The sequence below is a fragment of the Cajanus cajan genome, chromosome 1 (genome assembly GCF_000230855.2).
Source record: "Cajanus cajan strain Asha chromosome 1, NIPB_CcT2T_4, whole genome shotgun sequence".
Classification (NCBI taxonomy): domain Eukaryota; kingdom Viridiplantae; phylum Streptophyta; class Magnoliopsida; order Fabales; family Fabaceae; genus Cajanus; species Cajanus cajan.
Genome location: NC_138517.1, coordinates 20006378 through 20027269, shown reverse-complemented (window position 1 = coordinate 20027269; position 20892 = coordinate 20006378). Strand labels below are relative to the sequence as shown.

The 20892-nt window shown below is 34.0% G+C and overlaps 2 protein-coding genes across 2 annotated transcripts; both read left to right on the top strand.

Moving 5' to 3' along the window:
* On the top strand, positions 1-11784 carry LOC109792778 (isoliquiritigenin 2'-O-methyltransferase). The gene is made up of 4 exons (XM_020352205.3): positions 1-473; positions 10485-10801; positions 11048-11112; positions 11216-11784. Exons 1-4 carry the CDS (start codon positions 52-54, stop codon positions 11504-11506), a joined length of 1095 nt encoding a protein of 364 aa, XP_020207794.2. The 5' UTR covers positions 1-51; the 3' UTR covers positions 11507-11784.
* Positions 11785-19348: 7564 nt separating this feature from the next.
* LOC145952206 (uncharacterized) lies at positions 19349-20224 on the top strand. Its single transcript, XM_083064481.1, has one exon. It carries the CDS (start codon positions 19349-19351, stop codon positions 20222-20224), a length of 876 nt encoding a protein of 291 aa, XP_082920607.1.
* The last annotated feature ends 668 nt before the right edge of the window (positions 20225-20892 follow it).

Sequence of the window (20892 nt, the reverse complement as noted above, 5' to 3'; positions counted from 1 at the left end):
GAGAAGGAATCACCAGAGAGTTAAGACACTAAATCACACAAAGAAAATAACATGGTTTCCATCAATAGAGAGGGTGAATCAATGGTGCCCTATATAGCATCAGAAAAAGAGGCTCGTCTCTCTGCTTTTGTACTCTCTGGTAACCAAATGTTGACAGTGGTCATGAATGCTGCTATTGAGCTCAACTTGTTTGAGATCATAGGTAATAATGATGCATTCATGTCAGCCTCTGAAATTGCTTCTAAGATGGCAATAGAACACTACTCAGAGTTACCAAATAGGCTCGAACGCATGCTTCGTTTGCTTGCGAGTCATTCTCTTCTAACATGTGCCACTCGTGCCACTGCTGATGGCAACACCGAAAGAGTTTATAAAGTGTCATCAGTTGGAAAATACTTTGTCACAGATGAAAGTGGGGGCACTTTGGCTTCATTTACTTCTCTTCTATGCTCTCGTGCTATGTCTCAGGTTTGGTGAGTGATTTATATCTGCATCCTTGTATAACAGGTATATATATATGGACAAACATCTTTGTGAATATTTATAGAAAAATAAAATAAGTTTTTTTTATAAAATTAATTTATATATAAATTAATTTATGAGATTTCTTTTGAAATAATTTATCTAAAAATTAATTTTAAATTTATAAAAAAATTTAATTTTGATTATACTATTAAAATGGAAATTGTCCTTATTCCTTCATTTTACCTTACTAGCTTAACCATTTTGATTACATGCGATAAATTATGAGTTCAAAGATAACATATTAAATAGGTGTTTGTCGAACTATTAGAGTTGACATAATATAGTATAGTAAGAGGTTTAAGTTCTATATACAAAGTCTTAGGGTGCATTTGACCAAGAGAGATAAATGCTTAAGTTATTGAACAACTTTTTATTCATTACAATATTTAATGAATAATAGACAATACAAAAAAATATTAACTCAATTATCATATCCATTTTAATATTAATTATCATTAGTAAAGTTCTACATCGTTTAAATAAAAGGATGAACATGAGTTTATATACATATAATAATATCTATTAGTATGAAGTATTTTGATTGATGTCTAAAAATAAACTATGAGAATTTAAATTCAAACCAAACAATATTATATTAATGTAAAAATATGGACAAATTATACAAAAATAACAATGTTAATATGGTAGTGGAAATGACAATAACAAGGGTGATAGAAACAAAGTGGCGGTAAGTGACCACATTGATGGTGGTGCATTACATCAATGGTGATAAATGATGACAATAAGAATATTACGTGGTGATAAGTAAGTAACAACAACATGGTAGTCAGTATTTTTGTACTTAAAAGACAATAAGTTGTCTCATAATTTCTTGAATAACAAAAAGTGAGATATTTGTTCTGTCCTTCTTCCTCTTTTTTGTCCGGTCAATAAAATGTTAAACAAATATTTTTGTCTTGTTTAGTACCATGAAATTTATCGCATCAAACATGCCTTTAGGATCTACTTCTAACATTGATATCATTATTCTACATGCACAATAGAAGTTTGTTTGGATTAAAAAATAGACATATTTTTTGGGTTTTACAAACGTAAAAAACGAAGAAAAAAACAATAACAAAAAGCCTACACCTTTAGGAAAGAAGTCTTCGATTCATCTGCCTTATAAGAGGGGTTAAACCAATAGGTATAACCTTTGTAACAACTGAATTAGACCCGCAATTAGAACCCATTTTGGACATAAAATCAACACATTGATTTTTCTCCCTTAGAAAATGATAAAAATTAACTTTCCAAACTCTCCCAGTAGTCTTTAATCTTTGCAATAACCGGTGCATACTTATGATCGAAAATAGGATCACCTCGCACCAGATTTATAGCATTTAAGGAATCCGAAACACATAATATCACGAAAGTTATTTCTCCAGGCCAGCTCCAACCCATGAAGTATTGCAAGCAGCTCAACTTTTAGATTATCAGTGACTCTGCATCAGCATAGAACCCAACAATCCATCGACCTCTATTGTCCCTTAAAAGACCACCAAAACCTGTTGGCCCAGGGCAACCATGCGCACTGCCATCAACATGAACAACTATTTGATCTTGTTACGCATGTAGACAGCTAACCCACTGCTCTTCCTTATGTAGACCACGAACCGCAGATTGCATAACACACACAAATGACACAATATATCTACATGACAATTCCAATTGTTCATCACAGTGATATAGAGAGGTTTAGCAGACCCCGAGAACAAAGATGCATTTCTGTTGATCCAAATCTCCCACATGATAACCAAAAATAGGGCACCCCTGTTCGCTACTCCACTAGTACAAAAGGGGTAGTAAATTTATGTATGTTGTGATGGCAGACGTAAATTTACGTTGAACATTCTTAAGAGTCGACGTAAAAAAGTTATAAACAAAAAAAAACATAACAAATGCAAGAAGAACGAGATGTTCTACCTGGAGAACGGACCGTTCTGATTGCAGAATGGGCCGTTCCAGATACAAAATCAAAAACCCCTACACGAAACAAACTTACAAACTTAAGAATTACGTACCTTACCTGTAGATGCTCCATATCCTAAATAATCATAGCTGAAAGCATAACACAAAATTGAAAGAAACTAAATAAACATAAAAATAAATATATCATGCATGAGTTTAGACTTTAAAAACAAAGTAAAAAAACAAGAAATTTTTGGTGTTGGTGTGTTACTTCTGACGAAACCGAAATCGAAGAAGGAAAGTGAAGAGTGGCAGAAAATAAATCCGACCTAAGCGGTTGAGTTTCTGCTTCTTCTTTTTCTTTCTCTCACACCGTTTCACATGTTTCTTGTTTTCAAATACTGGTGTGCGCGGGAAGATTAATAAATCTTTTTACGTCGGACTCCCTTATGTCTAACGTAAAAAAGTTCACAAAAATTACAAAAATGCCACTACATCTTTTTTACGTCGGTTTTTGATATATCCAACGATAAAGAGGTGACGTAAAAGACTGATTTTCCACTACAGGCTCACATCAAACCTTCTCCACACTTCCTTAGCAGCATGACATTCAAAGAAAATGTGAAAGTATCTTCTTCCATCAAGTTGCAACTACCGTAGAAAACATTTGAGCTAATATTACGTGCAAATGGAAATTGCTTTGAGGGGATAATATCAAGCGATATCAGCCACATAAATAGTTTAACATTTTTTTGCACATGTATAAGCCAAATCCAATTCCAAGATTCCTCCTGTGGCAGACCAATCCTATCCAACAACCATATCTATTACCATATCTATTCCAAGATTCCAAGATGCCATTGATCAACTTGCACAACATCGTGGACTCGCAACTCCATATCCCGAAAGTGCACGAAAATATTAGCATGATCATGGCCAAGTTCCAGGCAAAATACTTCTTAGTTGTTCATAAGTTTTTTTTTTTTTTTTTTTTTTTTTTTTTTTATTAAATAAAAATATTTTTAAAAGTTTCTCTGAAAGTAAAAAATAATTTTTGATAAAATTATCTTAAAAGCACTTATAAACTTGGATGCACATATTTTTATTCTTCTAACCTTGTTATCATATACACACAATGAACATTAGTCCCAACTTTGCTGTGTCCTTCCTTCCCATGTAAACTTGTATTGTAAACTTGTATACGAGATTGGTATCTCTTTTTACCATTTCATTATATAAGTTATTTCTTTGCTGTTCAAAAAAAACAATGAGCATTAGTCACATTTACTAAAGCTAACACCATTGAGCTTTAGTTTAATAAACCGACGAATTATATAATTTAGTTTACCGGAAACATCTCAAGTGGAATTCTTATTATTTTTTTTTCCTTCAAACCCTACAATTCCGCCTAGATTTAAAAACTCGACAAAATTTGACTTTAATGCTACAGTGTTTTCTTAAATTTATTTTGTGGTCCTAAAATTGACACCACACGTTAATACTTAACAATTTACTTTAAGAATTTGACATTAAAAAAAAAAGGTGTATTTAGAAAATAAAGTATATGTAGAAAATATGCAATCTAATTTTTTCATTGATTCAATGTGGTCAGCTTATACATTTATATTGAATGACTAAATTACTGATCTAAAACAGTTCCCTAATTTTCTATTTCTGATATAATCTTATTAGAATAGATATAACAACTTTAACAAACTAAGTTAAGTCTTATCAAATCATATCTATCCTTAGTTGTAACTTATCTATACTAACAATCCTTATCCATACCAACACCCCCCTCAAGTTGGTGCATGAAGATTTTCAATGTCCAACTTGCTGAGTAGAGATTCAAATCTATCCTTTCCTAATGACTTTGTGAACATGTCTGCACTAGTGAAAAAAAGACTTTTAAAATCAGTTATTTTTAACTTTTAAAATCGGTTCCGTAACCGATTTTGAAAGAGCCGATTTTAAAAGTTAGACTTTTAAAATCAGTTAAACAACCGATTTTAAAAGTTAACTTTTAAGATTGGTTGTTTTATAACCGATCTTAAAAGTCTGGCCGTGGAAAAAAATTAAACTGGAACGGGTCGTTCCAAAACTGGAATGGGCTGTTCTAGTCTGTTCAAAAGGCCTAAAAGTTAACTTTTAGAATGGGGGCGTTCTCCTTGCAGAACGACCCGTTCTGCAGGGAGAACGACATGTTCTCCTTGCAGCACGGCCCGTTCTGCAGGGAGAACGACCTGTTCTCCTTGTAGCACGGCCCATTCTCCAGGGAGAATGACCCGTTCTCCATGGAGTACGGCTCGTTCTCCAGGGAGAACGGCCCGTTCTCCTTGCAGCACGGCCCGTTCTCCAGGGAGAACGACTCGTTTTCCATGAAGTATGGCCCATTCTCCTTGCAGAACGGGCTGTTCCAGCTTCAAAATTTACCGAAATTGCACCTACAACGAAAATAGAGACGAGAAAAGCATGAGAAAACGAAAAGAGACACAAGAAAAACATGAGAAGACGAAAATGAAAACAAAAACGACAACGAAATTTACCTTATTGAAAACTTTAGAAAATGAGAGCGTTAGAGATTAAAAAAAGGAATGTAGGGAAAGATTAAAGAGAATGAGAATGGAGGGGAATATAAAAGATTTCTGACAATACTTTTAAAATCGGTTATTTAAGAACCGATTTTGTATACTACATACAAAATCGGTTATGAAATAACTGATTTTAAAAGTAGCACTTTTTAAATCGGTTCTTAAATAACCGATTTTAAAAGTAACACTTTTAAAATCGGTCATAAAATAACCGATCTTAAAAGTACTTTTAAGATCGGTTATTTTATAACCGATCTTAAAAGTACCACTTTTAAGATCGGTTATTTTGTAACCGATCTTAAAAGTACTTTTAAGATCGGTTAAATTTTAACCGATCTTAAAAGTGTTCATGTTATTTACAAAATTGCCACCGCGTCACTTTTAAGATCGGTTACCTTGTAACCGATCTTAAAACTCCGATTTTAAATCCAATTTTTTGCACTAGTGCTGCTACCTGTTCTTTCTTCCAAATCTTTGTAGGCATTATTTCTCTTGATTGAACTCGTTCTCGAACAAAATAAGAGTCCATTTCTACATGCTTTGTCATTTCATGAAAAATGAGATTCATAACAATATGTAATGTTGCTTGATTATGACAAAACATGGTAGTAGCTTCCTGTTGTGATGCCCTTAACTCTATCAACAACCATCTTAACCATATTATCCACTGACTATTGCTACCATGAACATGTACTCTACTTCTGCTGATGATCACTTCACTACCACTGCCTGCCTCTTTGATCTCCATGAAATAGGTGACCCTCCTAACATAATCAGATACCCTATATAGGATCTTCTGGTTAAGGTACATCCACCTCAATCTGCATCATAATATGCCTCCAGCCTCAATGCAACACCACTTTTAAGCAATATTCCTTGCCATGGGGTTGACTTTAAGTAGCATAGTACCCTTTCTACAGCATCCATGTGTCTTTGTTTTGGTGTTGTCACAAACTGGCACAATGTATTGATTGCATATGTGACATCCAGTCTTGTTACTGTTAGATAGAGTAGATGCCCCACCAACCTTCTGTATCTTGTGACATCAGTATCTTGTTCATCATTACTTTCTTGTAATTTGTAGTTTTGTTCCATTGGAAACTTGCTTGGCCTGCATCTCTGCATCCCCGTCTCTTTTAATATGTTCAAGACATATTTTCTTTGGCTAAGAAATATGTCATGAGATGACCTGGCTACCTCAACGCCAAGAAAATACTTCAGTGTCCCTAAGTTTATGATGCTAAACTCTATCTAAATAATTCTTCATCTGTTGCATGGTTTCTTGATCGTTCCTGGCCAATATAACATCATCTACATATATTAGTGCAACTAGAAAATCTCTCTCCCTTTTGTAAATGAATAAGGAATGGTCTACCCTAGATTGCCTGAAACCAACCTTATTTAATGCACTAGTAAATTTTTGATACCAATTTCTTGATGCTTAGCATAGCTTGTAAAGGGACTTTCTTAGTTTGCAAACTCTAGTTTCCCCTTCCTTTGCGAAGCCTTAGGGTATACACATGTACACTTCTTCTAATTCTCCGTGCAAAAATGCGTTGTTCCCGTCAAGTTGGTGAACTTCTCACCTATTTGTTGTTGCTACACTTAATAGACATCGCACTGTTATTAACTTTGCTACTAGTGCAAATGTTTCATGAAAGTTTACTCCTTCAACTTGAGTAAAACCTTTTTCCACGAGCCTTGATTTTTGGCATTCTATCTCACCATTTGGCTTGTATTTTATTTTAAATACCCATTTTGAATCGACAACATTCTTTCCTAGTGGAAGTGCCTCCAACGTCTATGTTTCATTTTTCTCCAACGCCTCTATTTCTTTCTTCATTGCCTCCCTCCAGCATTCATTCTTTACTGCTTGTGAGAAATTTTTTGGCTCATCATGAAAGGAGATGGCCACTAAGAGAGCTTTATCTGAATGTGAAAACTTATCATAGGATAAATAACTTGATAAAGGATGCACTACTGAGTTACATAGGGTCATATAGAAATCGTGTAATGAAGGGTGGTAGGTTAACTTCATACTCTTCTAAGTGTCTTAGTGGATGTATCATTCTTCTACTGCGTCTTTCTTCATTGTGTTCATTTGTAACACCCCCACTTCCTGTGTCCCTTTCATGCGATGATTCAACATCATGATTTTCCTCATGACCACTTTTTCCCTTATTTCTTCTACATCTTGTTCTACCAAGCACCTCACCTCTCTTGTTATTATGTCTTCAGTTTCTTCGAACACAGGTAGAGTCACTTGTCTGGGCATGATTGTCTTTTCAGCCTTGAATGAAAATTCATGTTCGCAAAATATCACATCCCTTGAGACTTGTATTTCCTTCTTTTCAATATCATAAACTTTGTATCCTTTTTGTCCACTTGGGTATCTAATGAGTACACATGCTCTCCCCCTTTCGTCAAACTTCCCTTCCTTGTTCTTCAAGGCATATACCAAACAACCAAACACTCTCAAGTGCTCATAGTTCGACTTCTTCCCTATTCAAATTTTTATAAAATAATTTAAAATTAATTAATATATTAATCATTAATTTTTAATCAATAATTATTATTATATTTTATTTTTAAAAGTGTAATTTTCTCGCGTTAAATCCTTTTTTCAACTTAAAATACTATTTTATTTGTATATAATTTTGAAATAATTATTAACTTTTGGTTGAAATTCAAAACCAAATTTTTTTTATTGAAATTCAGACAGTTATTTTGACAAGCAACAAAACCCCATATTTTTGATGGTTGAAATTCTACGGAACAGTCCTTTTGACCAGCAGTAAAACAAATTTTTATTTTGGAGTTGAAATTTGAAATTATATATTTTTAATTTTTTTTAATCCTGCAGTTGTTTGGTCAACTTCTAATTTTAATCTCCAAATAATTTTTTGTTTTCCTCCATGAACAAAAAAATGGGCACCTCAGACCATAAAGGCCAATGAATTTCTTTTAAGGATTAAAAGTCAACATTGGTCAAAGTTTAAGAACACTAAAATATATATATATATATATATATATATATATATATATAATATTTCAACCCTCAATTTTTTTTCAACAGGACTCCAACTTCGTTTTCAGGCCACCCATTTCTTTCTTTCTTCTCCCTCTTTGTCAAACGTTCGATTATCCCGTAGCCTGTTCCTGCTTCTCATCCATCAACACTCTACGGGAAGATTGATGTTTATCTCTAGCGTATTCATCATCTTTGAGATTATCTTATTTAAATAAAATATGTTTTTATCCAACATATATTTTTTGAATTCTTAGTTTTGTTGGAATTTAAGTGTGAATGAGAGAATCCACATCCAATGATTTTCCGTGTTTAATGATTTCTCCACAAGTTATATTTCCTATAAAAATTTAATCTACTTTTAGTAATATTTTTAAAATTAGACTGATTATTGAATCTGTCAAGGTATTGATTTAAGGATTAATTGTTTAATTGTGATTAAATTATGACTGAATTGATATTAATAAAATAATAATAATAATAATAATATTTAAATAATACATAAAATTATTACATAAACATAATATCATAATTTTTATAAAATTAAGATTAAAAAAATTATTTTATACATTTTTATATTTTAAAGTTTATGTAAAAATCTAAATATAATATTTTAAGTTTAAATTTTAATAAAATATAACAATTTATATTTAGAGTAGAAAAAATTTAAATTAATATAATATAAAATATTATGATATAAAAATTATAAATTAATATAAATGACTAAATTTCATCTTAATAAGAAAATTATTAAAAGTAATAATTAAGATAATTTATAATTTTATTAAATATATTTATTTATTTATGATAAGAATATTTAAAAAATTAGAAAAAAAAACTAAAAAGACCAATTCAATCCGATTTTCTACACTATTACTTGATTGGTTTTTAACAGATTTAAACTAGTTTATCCAATTTTTGATCAATTTTTTTACACACCAAAAATTTCATAGTTCTTTTGGATCGATAAACTAATTGATTTTATTATAGGTTATTTTGCAACATTTTTTTTTAAAAAAATGTTACTATAATTGTTTTTAAAATCAAAGTCTTACATCTAGTAAAAAAAGTATATTTTTCTCATATCTAATTGTTACCCGTAATTAAAGTCACACATCAAATAGATGAATGACTTATAAAGAGTATATATAATAAAATAGTTATACTTAAGATAAATGAACTTTGATGTTTTATATATAATTAGTGGTGACTAACTAAGAATGTCTTTCCCTAAAAAAATTAAGAATGTCTTTAATCTTCTCTTAAAGAATCCCTAGGAGTTTAGGAGACATAAAAATATAATAATTGATAGTAATATCTAAATTAAAATTAATTATCATTTTATAAAGTTAACAAAATCTTAGCAACATCATTAAAATGTTATAAAAAAAACATTAAAATGTTACAAAAATACTACTTTGATAACATTTGAAAACTATTGCCTAATTATGGAAAAATGTTATTAAAATTTTTTAGCAACATGAACTATATACAACATTTGATAATATGTTACTAAAGAAAAATAGTAACATTTATAAGTAACATTTTCAAATGTTGCTAAAAACTATTTGTGCTGTATTGACCACTGTCGTTATCATCGCTACTACTACTGTTGTCATCACTGTCAATGATGATGGTGGTAAGGGTGGTAATGGTAGGAATGACGGTAATCACAACAACAGTGGTAGTGGTGGTAGTACCTATGGTTGTGGTGGTGGTGGTGATGTGGCAAAGTTGTGATGGAGGTGAAGGTAATAAAGTTAACAACAATAATAAATATAGAAAAAAAATTACAATAGTAGTGATAGATGATGATTCTAGATATAATATTTTAGTCTAAATTATTTATTTTAATATAAGGTTGTTATTAGTTGATCTCATGTTTTCGTATTAATAAGTGCTCTCACTTGAGTAATTTCCTTATATATATATATATATATATTACATTTGAGGAGGGATTCGTTTACTTTAGGAGTAAGTTTACCTAGACTTATTTCATTCAATAACTTATAGTCTACATTAAATTTTAACAATCTAATTGTTGAATTTAAAGTTCTTAATGTATAGATCAAATATGCAAAATTTTAAAATAAATGAAAATTATTTGATATTTTGTTTCATTAATTCAAATCAACGTATGAAATGATTTTATAATTACTCATCAATTTGAATTAATGAAACAAAATATCAAATGATTTTTAAAATTTTTAAAAATTTACAAATTTGATCTATACATTAAGAACTTTAAATTCAATTATTAAATCGTTGAAATTTAATATAAAATATAAAATATTAAATATAGTAAGTCTAATTAGACTTACTTTATGAAATAAATGAATCACTTCTCATTACATATAAAACATAAAATAATTAAAAAAAAATGAGACACAAATATTCTGAGTTTTGTAATGGGTGTTATTTTATTTTAGGCCTAATTTTAAGGATGCTATAATTGATGCCGCCGCTGATGACCTATTCAATAAAGTTCATGGAATGTCAACATTCCAATACGCTGATAAATATCCAGCACAGAACCACATTTTCAACAAGGCAGTGAACGGTATAAGCACCATGGACATGAAAGCCATTTTACAAGAGTATACAGGATTTGAAGGAATATCAACACTGGTTAATGTAGGTGGAGGAATCGGAGAAATGCTACATATGATAATCTCTAAGTACCCTTCAATAAAGGGCATTAATTTTGATTTGCCCCACGTTGTTGAAAAGGCACCAACATATCCAGGTACTACTAATTAATCTTGTATTGAATTAAAGATGCAATTCATTGCCCTATTTGTACTTTACAAATAAATAGGAATTTTCTAATCAGTATCGTTAGAGTACCGGTTATATGAATTAATATATAAAAAGTTAGTACACTATAGTTACGTTTTTCAATAGAAATTGTCTTTAAACCAGTATCCAAAAGATAATGGTCCACATTTTCCATATAAATATTGATTGACAAACTGTGCTAATTTGCATGAAGGCATAGAACATGTTGGAGGAGACATGTACGTAAGTGTACCCCAGGGTGATGCCATAATTCTAAAGGTTAGAAAGCACTTTATGACCCTTAAAATTTCTAGAACTATATATTGATCGAAAAGTGACCCCTAATTCATGCTATATATTCATCTTTGGCTAAATTATGTAGGCTGTGCTGCACAATTGGTCGGATGAAGACTGCTTAAGGCTCTTGAGAAATTGTCACAAGGCACTGCCACAAAATGGAAAGGTGATTGTTGTGGACCTAATAGTGCCAGAAGCATCAGATTCTGATGAATCAAAGATTGTTTCTATCATCGACAATCTCATGTTTGTCATTGGTGGTAAGGAGAGAACAACTAATGAATTTGAGGCTTTATCCAAGCTTTCGGGATTTCCAGGATTTGAAGTTGTTTCTAGAGCATTTGGTGCCTTGGGAGTCATGGAATTTCACAAATAAGGGCAATTTAAAATTATCTTTTATTTCGTATCACTTAAATTCAAACAAAACATAGGTCCTTTAGAAGAAGTATGTTCCACTCTTAGCAATGTTTGGTTGTACAATGCTAATGCCTAGGATATATATGGGCATAAATAACTAGGCTTCAAGTATGAGCCGAATTTTAATTATTTTTCTTCTTGATATGTAGGTCGAAAGATATTACTACATCCCTCTATAGCTATTATCGTCCAATGTAATGATGGTTAAAATTAAATAAAAGTTGCTTATTTATGAAATTCCTTTGCTCTACTTTTGCTGCATTTTTTTATGGTGGCTGACACAACTTCATTTGCCATCGAGAAAAGGAGTGAAGGGATTAGCTTTGGAAGAACGTGATATAGTATACTATTTAGGTTGAAGAGTGTGATGATGATGATGCATGCCTAGCAAGGACAAAAGGAGGTAAAAACGTGGTTGCAGTAATGTCTAATTGCATTACGATTAGGATGTATGTCATGTTGGAAAAAATTGTGTATGTCGAAGATTCAATTATATGCAATCAATTCTGATACCGATAATAAAGTATTATGTTAATTATTTTATCATATTTTATTAAATTATATAATTTTTTTAACACTACAATAAAATGAACTTTTAGTGGCATTTAATATGACTTTTAGTGGTGTTAGTACCAGAAAATGAATTCGGAGACACTCGAAACACAAGGGTGCTCAAAAATCCTAGAAGATCGAGAAATGGCGGAGAAGTTTCTAAAGAAGGCATACGAAGCTTGAAGAGAGTCAAGAGATACGCGAAGACATTTTTTGTGAAACTCTCGAAATCCTTGAGTCAGGAAGGATGCTGCCCAGGAAAAGGGGCTCACGGCCTCACAACCTCTCAAAGTACAAGCAGAATCAGGAAACATTCAAGTATATTTTTCGTTGGTTACTCGAAATCCCAAGAATCCGGACATATACGAATACACTTCATAGCCTCTCAGAATGGAGAACTTAAAGGAGACACGATTTAGGAGCGGTTGAAGTAACATGGGATAAGTGTCAAAGGCTGTAGAACGGTTTGGGGAAGTTAACAAGCAGTTCCAAGAATTATCCAGAGACGGGCCCGAGAGTAAGCCACTATGTAGAAGTTTAGAATAGTTATGCACTTCCGGGGTGCGTCAGAAACAATTATTTTTCCCAAATCTGTCTATAAATTAAACGAGCCAGGCTCGTAGCAAAGGGTCAGAAATCTAATTCCCACAATACCTCACACGCACTCCGCAGCTTGCACATAAGGCATACTGTGCATACGAGACAGCTTTGGGTACGATTTCTCGACCACTTTTCTTTTCCTTTTTAGGAGTAGTGTAGCATAGCGTAATCTAGCCTATGGTAGTGTAGTCATTCTGAACATGTTTCGTTATCCTTACGAATTGTAATTTTGTTACCATTTAATGAAGGATATGATTTCTACAGTCAACATACATGTCATCTGTTCGATTCACGTAAATTATTACATGCATGAATTTGATTGTACAATTAGCATAGATCTTCTGATGTGCTGAAACAAGCATAGATCTTCTGACGTGCTAAAAAATAGCATAGATCTTCTGACGTGCTCGAAACATGAGCATAAATCTTCTGATGTGTTAAAACCAGCATAGATCTTCTGAAGTGCTCGAAATAACGAGCATAGATCTTCTGACGTGCTGAGACAACACCCTAATTTAACTCTATTTGTTGCTTGTACGAATTTATTCTTTCACCGAAAGTCTTCGATTCTGTCATGTCACGAACACGCATAAATTGAAACGTGAACTCGTGCTAGTTCGAACAAAAAGAACCTACGAACGAAATTCTCCACAAACAAATTGGCACGCCTGGTGGGACTCGTTTGGTGAGCTTAATCGAACTAATTGAACTAGTTTTGTGTGTGTTTAATTTTTATGAGACTTATAAGTGGGAGAACTATGTCTACATCCAGCTGAAGAGATGCGCTTAATGAAGAACAGGGTAATGGAGAAAATCGGAATATAAATCAAGAGAATGTGCCAAATGAGACCAGGGGGAAATGTCTCCACCTCCTGTAAATATTCTGAACTCCGTGGGATTTCTGAATGCGTCACAAGAAATGGTGAACGCTACCCGCGAATACCCATGGGGGATGCCTCCGAATTGGAGAAGTACCCAACCCATGAGCGTAGAAATGCCAATACCATATTTTGGGCACAACCCTCAAATGCAAATATCATCATATGGGTATAATGCAGCCCCAAATGGGATGGGCTTTATCATGCACGACCCTCACTAGCATGTTGGAACAAGCCAAGAAGGGTCGTTGGTTCGACAAAGTAACTATATATCCACGGGTATAAGCAATGAAGCCATGATAGCCCTTCGGCAACAAATGGATCATAGTAACCACGATATGGTAAATTTGTTGTCTACACAAATGCACAACATACTCACACCCCTATACGAGCTGATGGGAAAAATAGGAGATAAAATTAATGATAATCGACTCTCGAGAGATACGAGTGTAAATCTGAACGGCCTCGAAAATCCAACCGTCAATGAGACGAATATTTGAGAGATTAGAAATCGTATCAATCTCAATCAAGGGGGACCGCTGAGAAATGTCGAGGAAAATTTGGATCATATAGTCGAGAGGGTACTGAATAGGCACGAATTTGAAACGGGGAGAAATGAGCACTGATGGCAACCCTCCTTGCATGGATTGAGTTAAGAGCGTGAAAGAGGGATGACCGGACTCCTTGGATCATGGAACTCAAGGTTTCTAGCCTTGGAGATGGAGATGGGTGAATGGTGTTTATGGAGGCTAGGTGTTTGATGAAATGTTAAGGTGGTACTCTAGGGTTTTGGCTCACTTCATTGATGGATGAAGGCCACTCCTAAAGGTGAGAACACTCACGGTGAAGATGAGAAGGATAGGTGGCCGAAATGACCAAGGGGACTAAGGAAGAATATTAAGGCACAAAGGCTCTCTTAATATCATAAATTCCAAAGTATTTACAAGGTGTGGGGTGTTGGATATTTATAGGAGGGGAGGCATCTAGGGTTGCATTTAGAGTAGGCAAATGCATTCCAAATGAAATGCAAATGAACCCTAGATGCAACTTGGTGGCCAAGGATGGAATCTTTGGGTTTAGATTGGCTATATCTAGGTGCATGATAAGACCATGCAACCTTTAACCTCCACTTGGGCCTAAGCCTTTCTAACACCAAAAATAGACCCAATGACACCAAAAACATGCGTCACCCTCTAATTAACACCCTAGCCCAAAATTAAAAACCTAATTATCTAGAGCACCCCATAATACAAGGGCAAAATGGGAAATACAAGGGAAAATAAATTCTAAGTCCTAAGCACCTCAAAATACAAGGGTAAAATTGAAAAATAAAATAAAAATAAATGCTATAAAAACTTAGGAGCTAAGGCCCAAAAGTAGGCTTACTCCTCCTATGATTTTTCAACACTAACCCATTCCTCTTGCCTCCTTCAATATATCACCTCTTGGACTTCTCGGCCTTAGTGTTATTCCATCATTCCCTCCCTCTTAAAAAGGATTTGACCTCAAATCAAGAGGTTCCTCATGGTGGGCATCATGACCAACAAAAACATAAAAATAAGCATTAGAGGTAATAGTATATGATAGAAATGGAAAGTGTATCCTAAGAGGAGTTCTACTAAAAATGCTAAAAAGATTGTCTAAATTAAAAGGACTAGACTCTCTAATGTTAAGGATAGGATCCTCCCCACGGTGAAGTCTAGGTGTATAACTAAAACCTAAAAAGGTAAAAAGACTAAAACTATAGCACACTAATGTATTAGTCCTAAAAACTAAAATATCTTGTTGGAAGTGCCCAATGTAATGACCTAGGTATGTATTGGAAAATAAAGAAAACTTAACTAAAAAATTACCTAAACAACTTTGTATTGCATAATTTGTTAGATACATATGAGAAAAAGGTGTTAAGAGAAGTTTAGAAAACTCATATAATCTAAGTTTGTCTTGTAGGGAAGTATCCAAGTTAAGTTCAATTAAGTTTGAACTTCCCTCAAGATCAAAAATAGAAAATAGGACACCATGAGATGTATCCAACAAATCATACAAATCGAAAGTAGGGTGCTTTATGAAGGGAACTAAAGTGGAGAAAGTCTTAAAGAAGGAAGGCTTATCTTCCTTGGGCACCACCAAGGAAGTAGCACAAGAAGTGGGACTAAGTGAAGTCCACTTCTTCTTCACTAAATCTTGAAGTTGAGATTCTTTTTCTTTAAAAAGGACTTGTTTTTGAATCTCCACTTCATGACTAGTGGCAATGTGAGAGAAAGAGTTAAGGTCTTGATGAATAAAGAGAGTTTCTTTTAAATCATTTTCAATGGGAAAGTGACTCTCTTCAAGCATAAGCCCTTTGGAGGAAACATTATCCTCCTTACTCTTCTCTAAGAGTGTTGGTTGTGTTTCATTTTCTAACCACTCTTGAACTTTCTATATACTTTTCTTCATTTTTTCTTTCTTTTCTATTTTCTTTTCTTTTTCTTTTCTTCTAAGTCCTTCCTCTCTTTTTGTATTTTCTTCCTCATGCATACTCTTAAGGATTCTAACCTCTTTGGAATTTTGATACCTAGTTGAGACAACCCTAGGTTTGGATCCACTAGTTTCTCTCCTCTCAACTAATTTTGCAAGTAACCTTTTTATTTCCGCATTATTTTTTTCAAACTCTTTTTCTTTTCTTCTCAATTCTTCCTCTTTTTTTATATTTTCCTCTTCTTTTCTTCTTAGGTACTCTTTGAGTTGCCTAAGTTCATCCCTAACACTAGACTTAGAACTACAAGAATTATGACCATGGACACTAGAATGATCACTCATCTTTGATCCAAAAAGGTTTTTACAAAGTTGTTTTCAAAAAGGTTTGAAAAAGTTTTCACAAAGAGTGAGTGAAAAGGTTTTCAAAAAGGCTTTTAAGGTGCAAGATAGGTAGGAAAAGGCTTAAGTGTACAAAGTGAACTATCAAAGGGAGGTGGACTACTAGGAATCACTTAAAAACCAAGCCTTATCAAGTAAAAATCACAAAGCCCTTTCCACTTTTCTCACAAAACAAGTTGGCACAACAATAAAGTGTGTGTGTGCACGTTACCCCTAGTAGGCAAAGCAAGCCTTCTAAACGTAATTGGAAGCAAAGTTAAAACCCTAACAATTATACTACCAAAAACTATAAAACATGCAAAAGGAAAGCACTTAAAACATACTCTAGTCGAAGTCCTAGGTGAAGGTTTTCAAATCACCTTCAACTACACGAACTAAAACCAAAGTGAAGAGGTTTAGAAATGGCTAATTACAAACCAAAAATGAATAAACAAAGGCCAAATACAAGTGGCCTAAAAGAAATGGTGCAAAAGATAAAACAATTCAAGAAATTGAGTCTTCAAGTCTCCCACTTGTCACCCCTTCACAAGGAACAACCAAAAGTTAGCCTCTCAATGTGTATGCACTCTTTTTGATAGTAGAAATCCTTCCAAAGGTCTTGGAATCAAATCGGAAAGCTCCTCAAATCAATTCACCAAAAGTGTATGTGATGAGTTTTAGGAGCTTTCCACACCTAGATCAAGAAGAAACCACCCAAGAGTACAAGAGTCCAAAGAAATAAAACTAAAAAGGCACAATTAAAAAGGCTAAACTCAAGTAGAGATATATGTGACAAAACTTAAGAGTAGAAAGAAGACACAAAAACTAAAATTAAGGCACATTAAGAAAGGCAAGTACTCAAAAGATTAATTCCTAGAATGGCACTAGAATTGAGTAGCAAGTGTTTGATAAAATGTTGCACTTAACATGTTAAATTTTAAAGTCTCATTCAGCCACTAAAACATAGTCCAAAGGTCCAAAGAATAACTCCAATTGCTAAGGTAGGAAAAATTGTCCAAAAGTCCACAAGTCTAGCAAAGGATCCCTTTTGTTTGCACTTTTTTTTTTTAATGATAATGTCCAGCCACTTTCTTGCTTTTTTTTTTTTTATATTAATATTCCTCCTTTGCTTGGGTTTTACACTTGTGTTTGTTGATTTTGATTAGCAAAAAATTTGGAGTATCCTTTTAGCAATTAGTGATGGCTTAATGAGTCAATAATTTTAGTTTCTTTGAGCTTTTTGTGTAATAAAGTCCAGCAGTAAAATAAGCACATATAATCACTTTTCAACCTCAAATTATCAAGAAAAACATGTTCATATTAAGTGCAAATGGAAAAGGAAAGCAAGATGGCCGATTTTTGCAATGTGTGCAAAGATACAAATCACACATGAATGGTTAAATATCAAGGAACATGCTAGGATTAATTAGCATGCATGATTGACTCTCTAAAGCACTCTAAATCCCACGACCATTTCAACAAACATATAGCATGCATATCATATTTTGATCATGAAAGTCTTTAGGCATGTGTATTTGGATTTTTCTTTCAAGAAAAATTAGGGAGAATCATACTCTTATGACAAAACTTAATAGATTATAAAATAAAAACACATGATCATCATTTTTCTTATCATGCACAAAATTTTCCAGCCACCCAAACTTAAACAAAAATGGACGGATCCTATAAAGAAACCTAGGCACCAAGATGATTCATAAGGAAATTTATGGCATGAATCAATGAACAAAACAAGACACATAGACCATGAGAATATAGCATGAATATGATCTATCAAGCACAACTTCAAGACAAGCAAGAAGACACCATGACATGACCGGATTTTTAAAAGACTCAAAATAGATTAGAGATTACCCTTGAAGAACCATTGGCTCTAGATACCACATGATGGTAACCCTCCTTGCATGGATTGAGTTAAGAGCGTGAAAGAGGGATGACCGGACTCCTTGGATCATGGAACTCAAGGTTTCTAGCCTTGGAGATGGAGATGGGCGAATGGTGTTTATGGAGGCTAGGTGTTTGATGAAATGTTAAGGTGGTACTCTAGGGTTTTGGCTCACTTCATTGATGGATGAAGGCCACTCCTAAAGGTGAGAACACTCACGGTGAAGATGAGAAGGATAGGTGGCCGAAATGACCAAGGGGACTAAGGAAGAATATTAAGGCACAAAGGCTCTCTTAATATCATAAATTCCAAAGTATTTACAAGGTGTGGGGTGCTGGATATTTATAGGAGGGGAGGCATCTAGGGTTGCATTTAGAGTAGACAAATGCATTCCAAATGAAATGCAAATGAACCCTAGATGCAACTTGGTGGCCAAGGATGGAATCTTTGGGTTTAGATTGGCTATATCTAGGTGCATGATAAGACCATGCAACCTTTAACCTCCACTTGGGTCTAAGCCTTTCTAACACCAAAAATAGACTCAATGACACCAAAAACATGCGTCACCCTCTAATTAACACCCTAGCCCAAAATTAAAAACCTAATTATCTAGAGCACCCCATAATACAAGGGAAAAATGGAAAATACAAGGGAAAATAAATTCTAAGTCCTAAGCACCCCAAAATACAAGGGTAAAATTGACAAATAAAATAAAAATAAATGCTATAAAAACTTAGGAGCTAAGGCCCAAAAGTAGGCTTACTCCTCCTATGATTTTTCAACACTAACCCATTCCTCTTGCCTCCTTCAATATATCACCTCTTGGACTTCTCGGCCTTAGTGTTATTCCATCAAGCACCCATACTTTGTATTTTCCTTTCCTGACTATATTACCCAAACTCAGCTACCCAAGGGGATGAAAGTACCAAAATTCTCGAAATTTTCAGGAGAGTTAGGTGAATCCACCGTATAACACATAGCGAGATATCTAGTTGAGTGTGGAGACCTAGTGGGTAATGAATATCTGAAAATGAAATATTTTCCAAGTTCACTAACCAAACATGCTTTTACGTGGTTTATGACTTTGCCACCTAATTCGATTATTACTTGGGCACAATTAGAAAGGAGTTTCCACGAAAACTTTTTTCGAGAGGAAACCAAGGTGAGCATAGTTGATTTGATGAATATAAAGAGGCAACATCATGAGACATTAGACGAATATTTGAATAGATTTAGGCAACTAAAGTCTCGATGTTACACGAATATTCCAGAGCATGAGTTGGTAAAAATCGCAGCCATTGGGTTGGATTTTTCGATTCGAAAGAAACTTGTGAATGAAAAATTGAGAGATATGGCTCAACTAATAGAGAAAGTGAGACGAATTGAACAAATTCGAGCAGAGAAAGAAAGGTTGAGAAAATTTGACAAGTTCATTCGAAAAGAAAAAGTGGCATATTTAGACAATATGGACGTTAACGATGATCATTTCGAATGTCTAAATGAAGAAATGGAAGTGAACTTAGCTGAATTGCAACCCGGGCCAACCTATCAATGCCAGTTATTAAAACCTGGAGAAAATAATATAGAGGAGGCCGGATCGAATAGAAAATATAGTTTCGATATAACGAAAGCTGATACAATATTCGATATTTTACTGAAAGATAAGCAAATTATACTTCCAGAAAATCATAAAATTCCTCCTTTTGAACAAAGAAAAGGGAAAAAATTTTGTAAGTATCACAACATGTATGGTCATTGGACTAACAATTGTGTACGTTTCAGGGACATGATCGAGAAAGCGATTACTGATGGTCGCTTGGCTTTCGAGGAGAAAGAAATGAAAGTTGATACTGATCCATTCGCTGCACAAGCAGGATATGTGGACCATGGGAATCAATGTGCTTGAAATTGATATGGTTGACCTGGTTGTGAACGAAGAGGAAGTTGTCGAACCTATTACGGATGAAAAGCTGGAAGAGCTCTTAGAGGAGTTCACGAAAGAACAGGAGCCCATTTATCCGAAAGAGGGGGACAGTTTGCTCGATTTCCTTTTGAGGAAGAAAGATGATGATCGGGAAGTTATGCTTTGCCCGAGATGTAGCGCTGTGTTTGATAGATCAGCGGCTAAGGCTTTCGAGGAATCTGAAATTATGAAAAATTATAAAGCTGAGAAGGCTCGAGGAAAGTCGAAAGTGAACATTGGCATAGTGATGCGTCAAGTTCATATGCCACAAGGCAATGCTCCTATGGCTCCCATCGAAAAGATGGAGATGTACAACTCCTCCCAAGTTGGTAATACATACATGCCAAATGCGCATGTGCCCATTGGGAAATGGACTTCTCCACAAAGGCCCAATGTTGGAATGGGTCGAGGAAAGCAAATTGTGAACTACTCGAAAAACCTATTTTCTGGAGGACCCAGATTTGTGTCAAACATGCAAGGGGGGTTCTAGAAGAGGAATTAAATATCCTTTTAATGGCCTCACCAAGACTCAGTGGAGAAGGCAACAGAGAATGAGAAAGGCAACTTTCGAGGGACGCAAAGGTAATCAATTTTCGATTCCTGTACCTTAC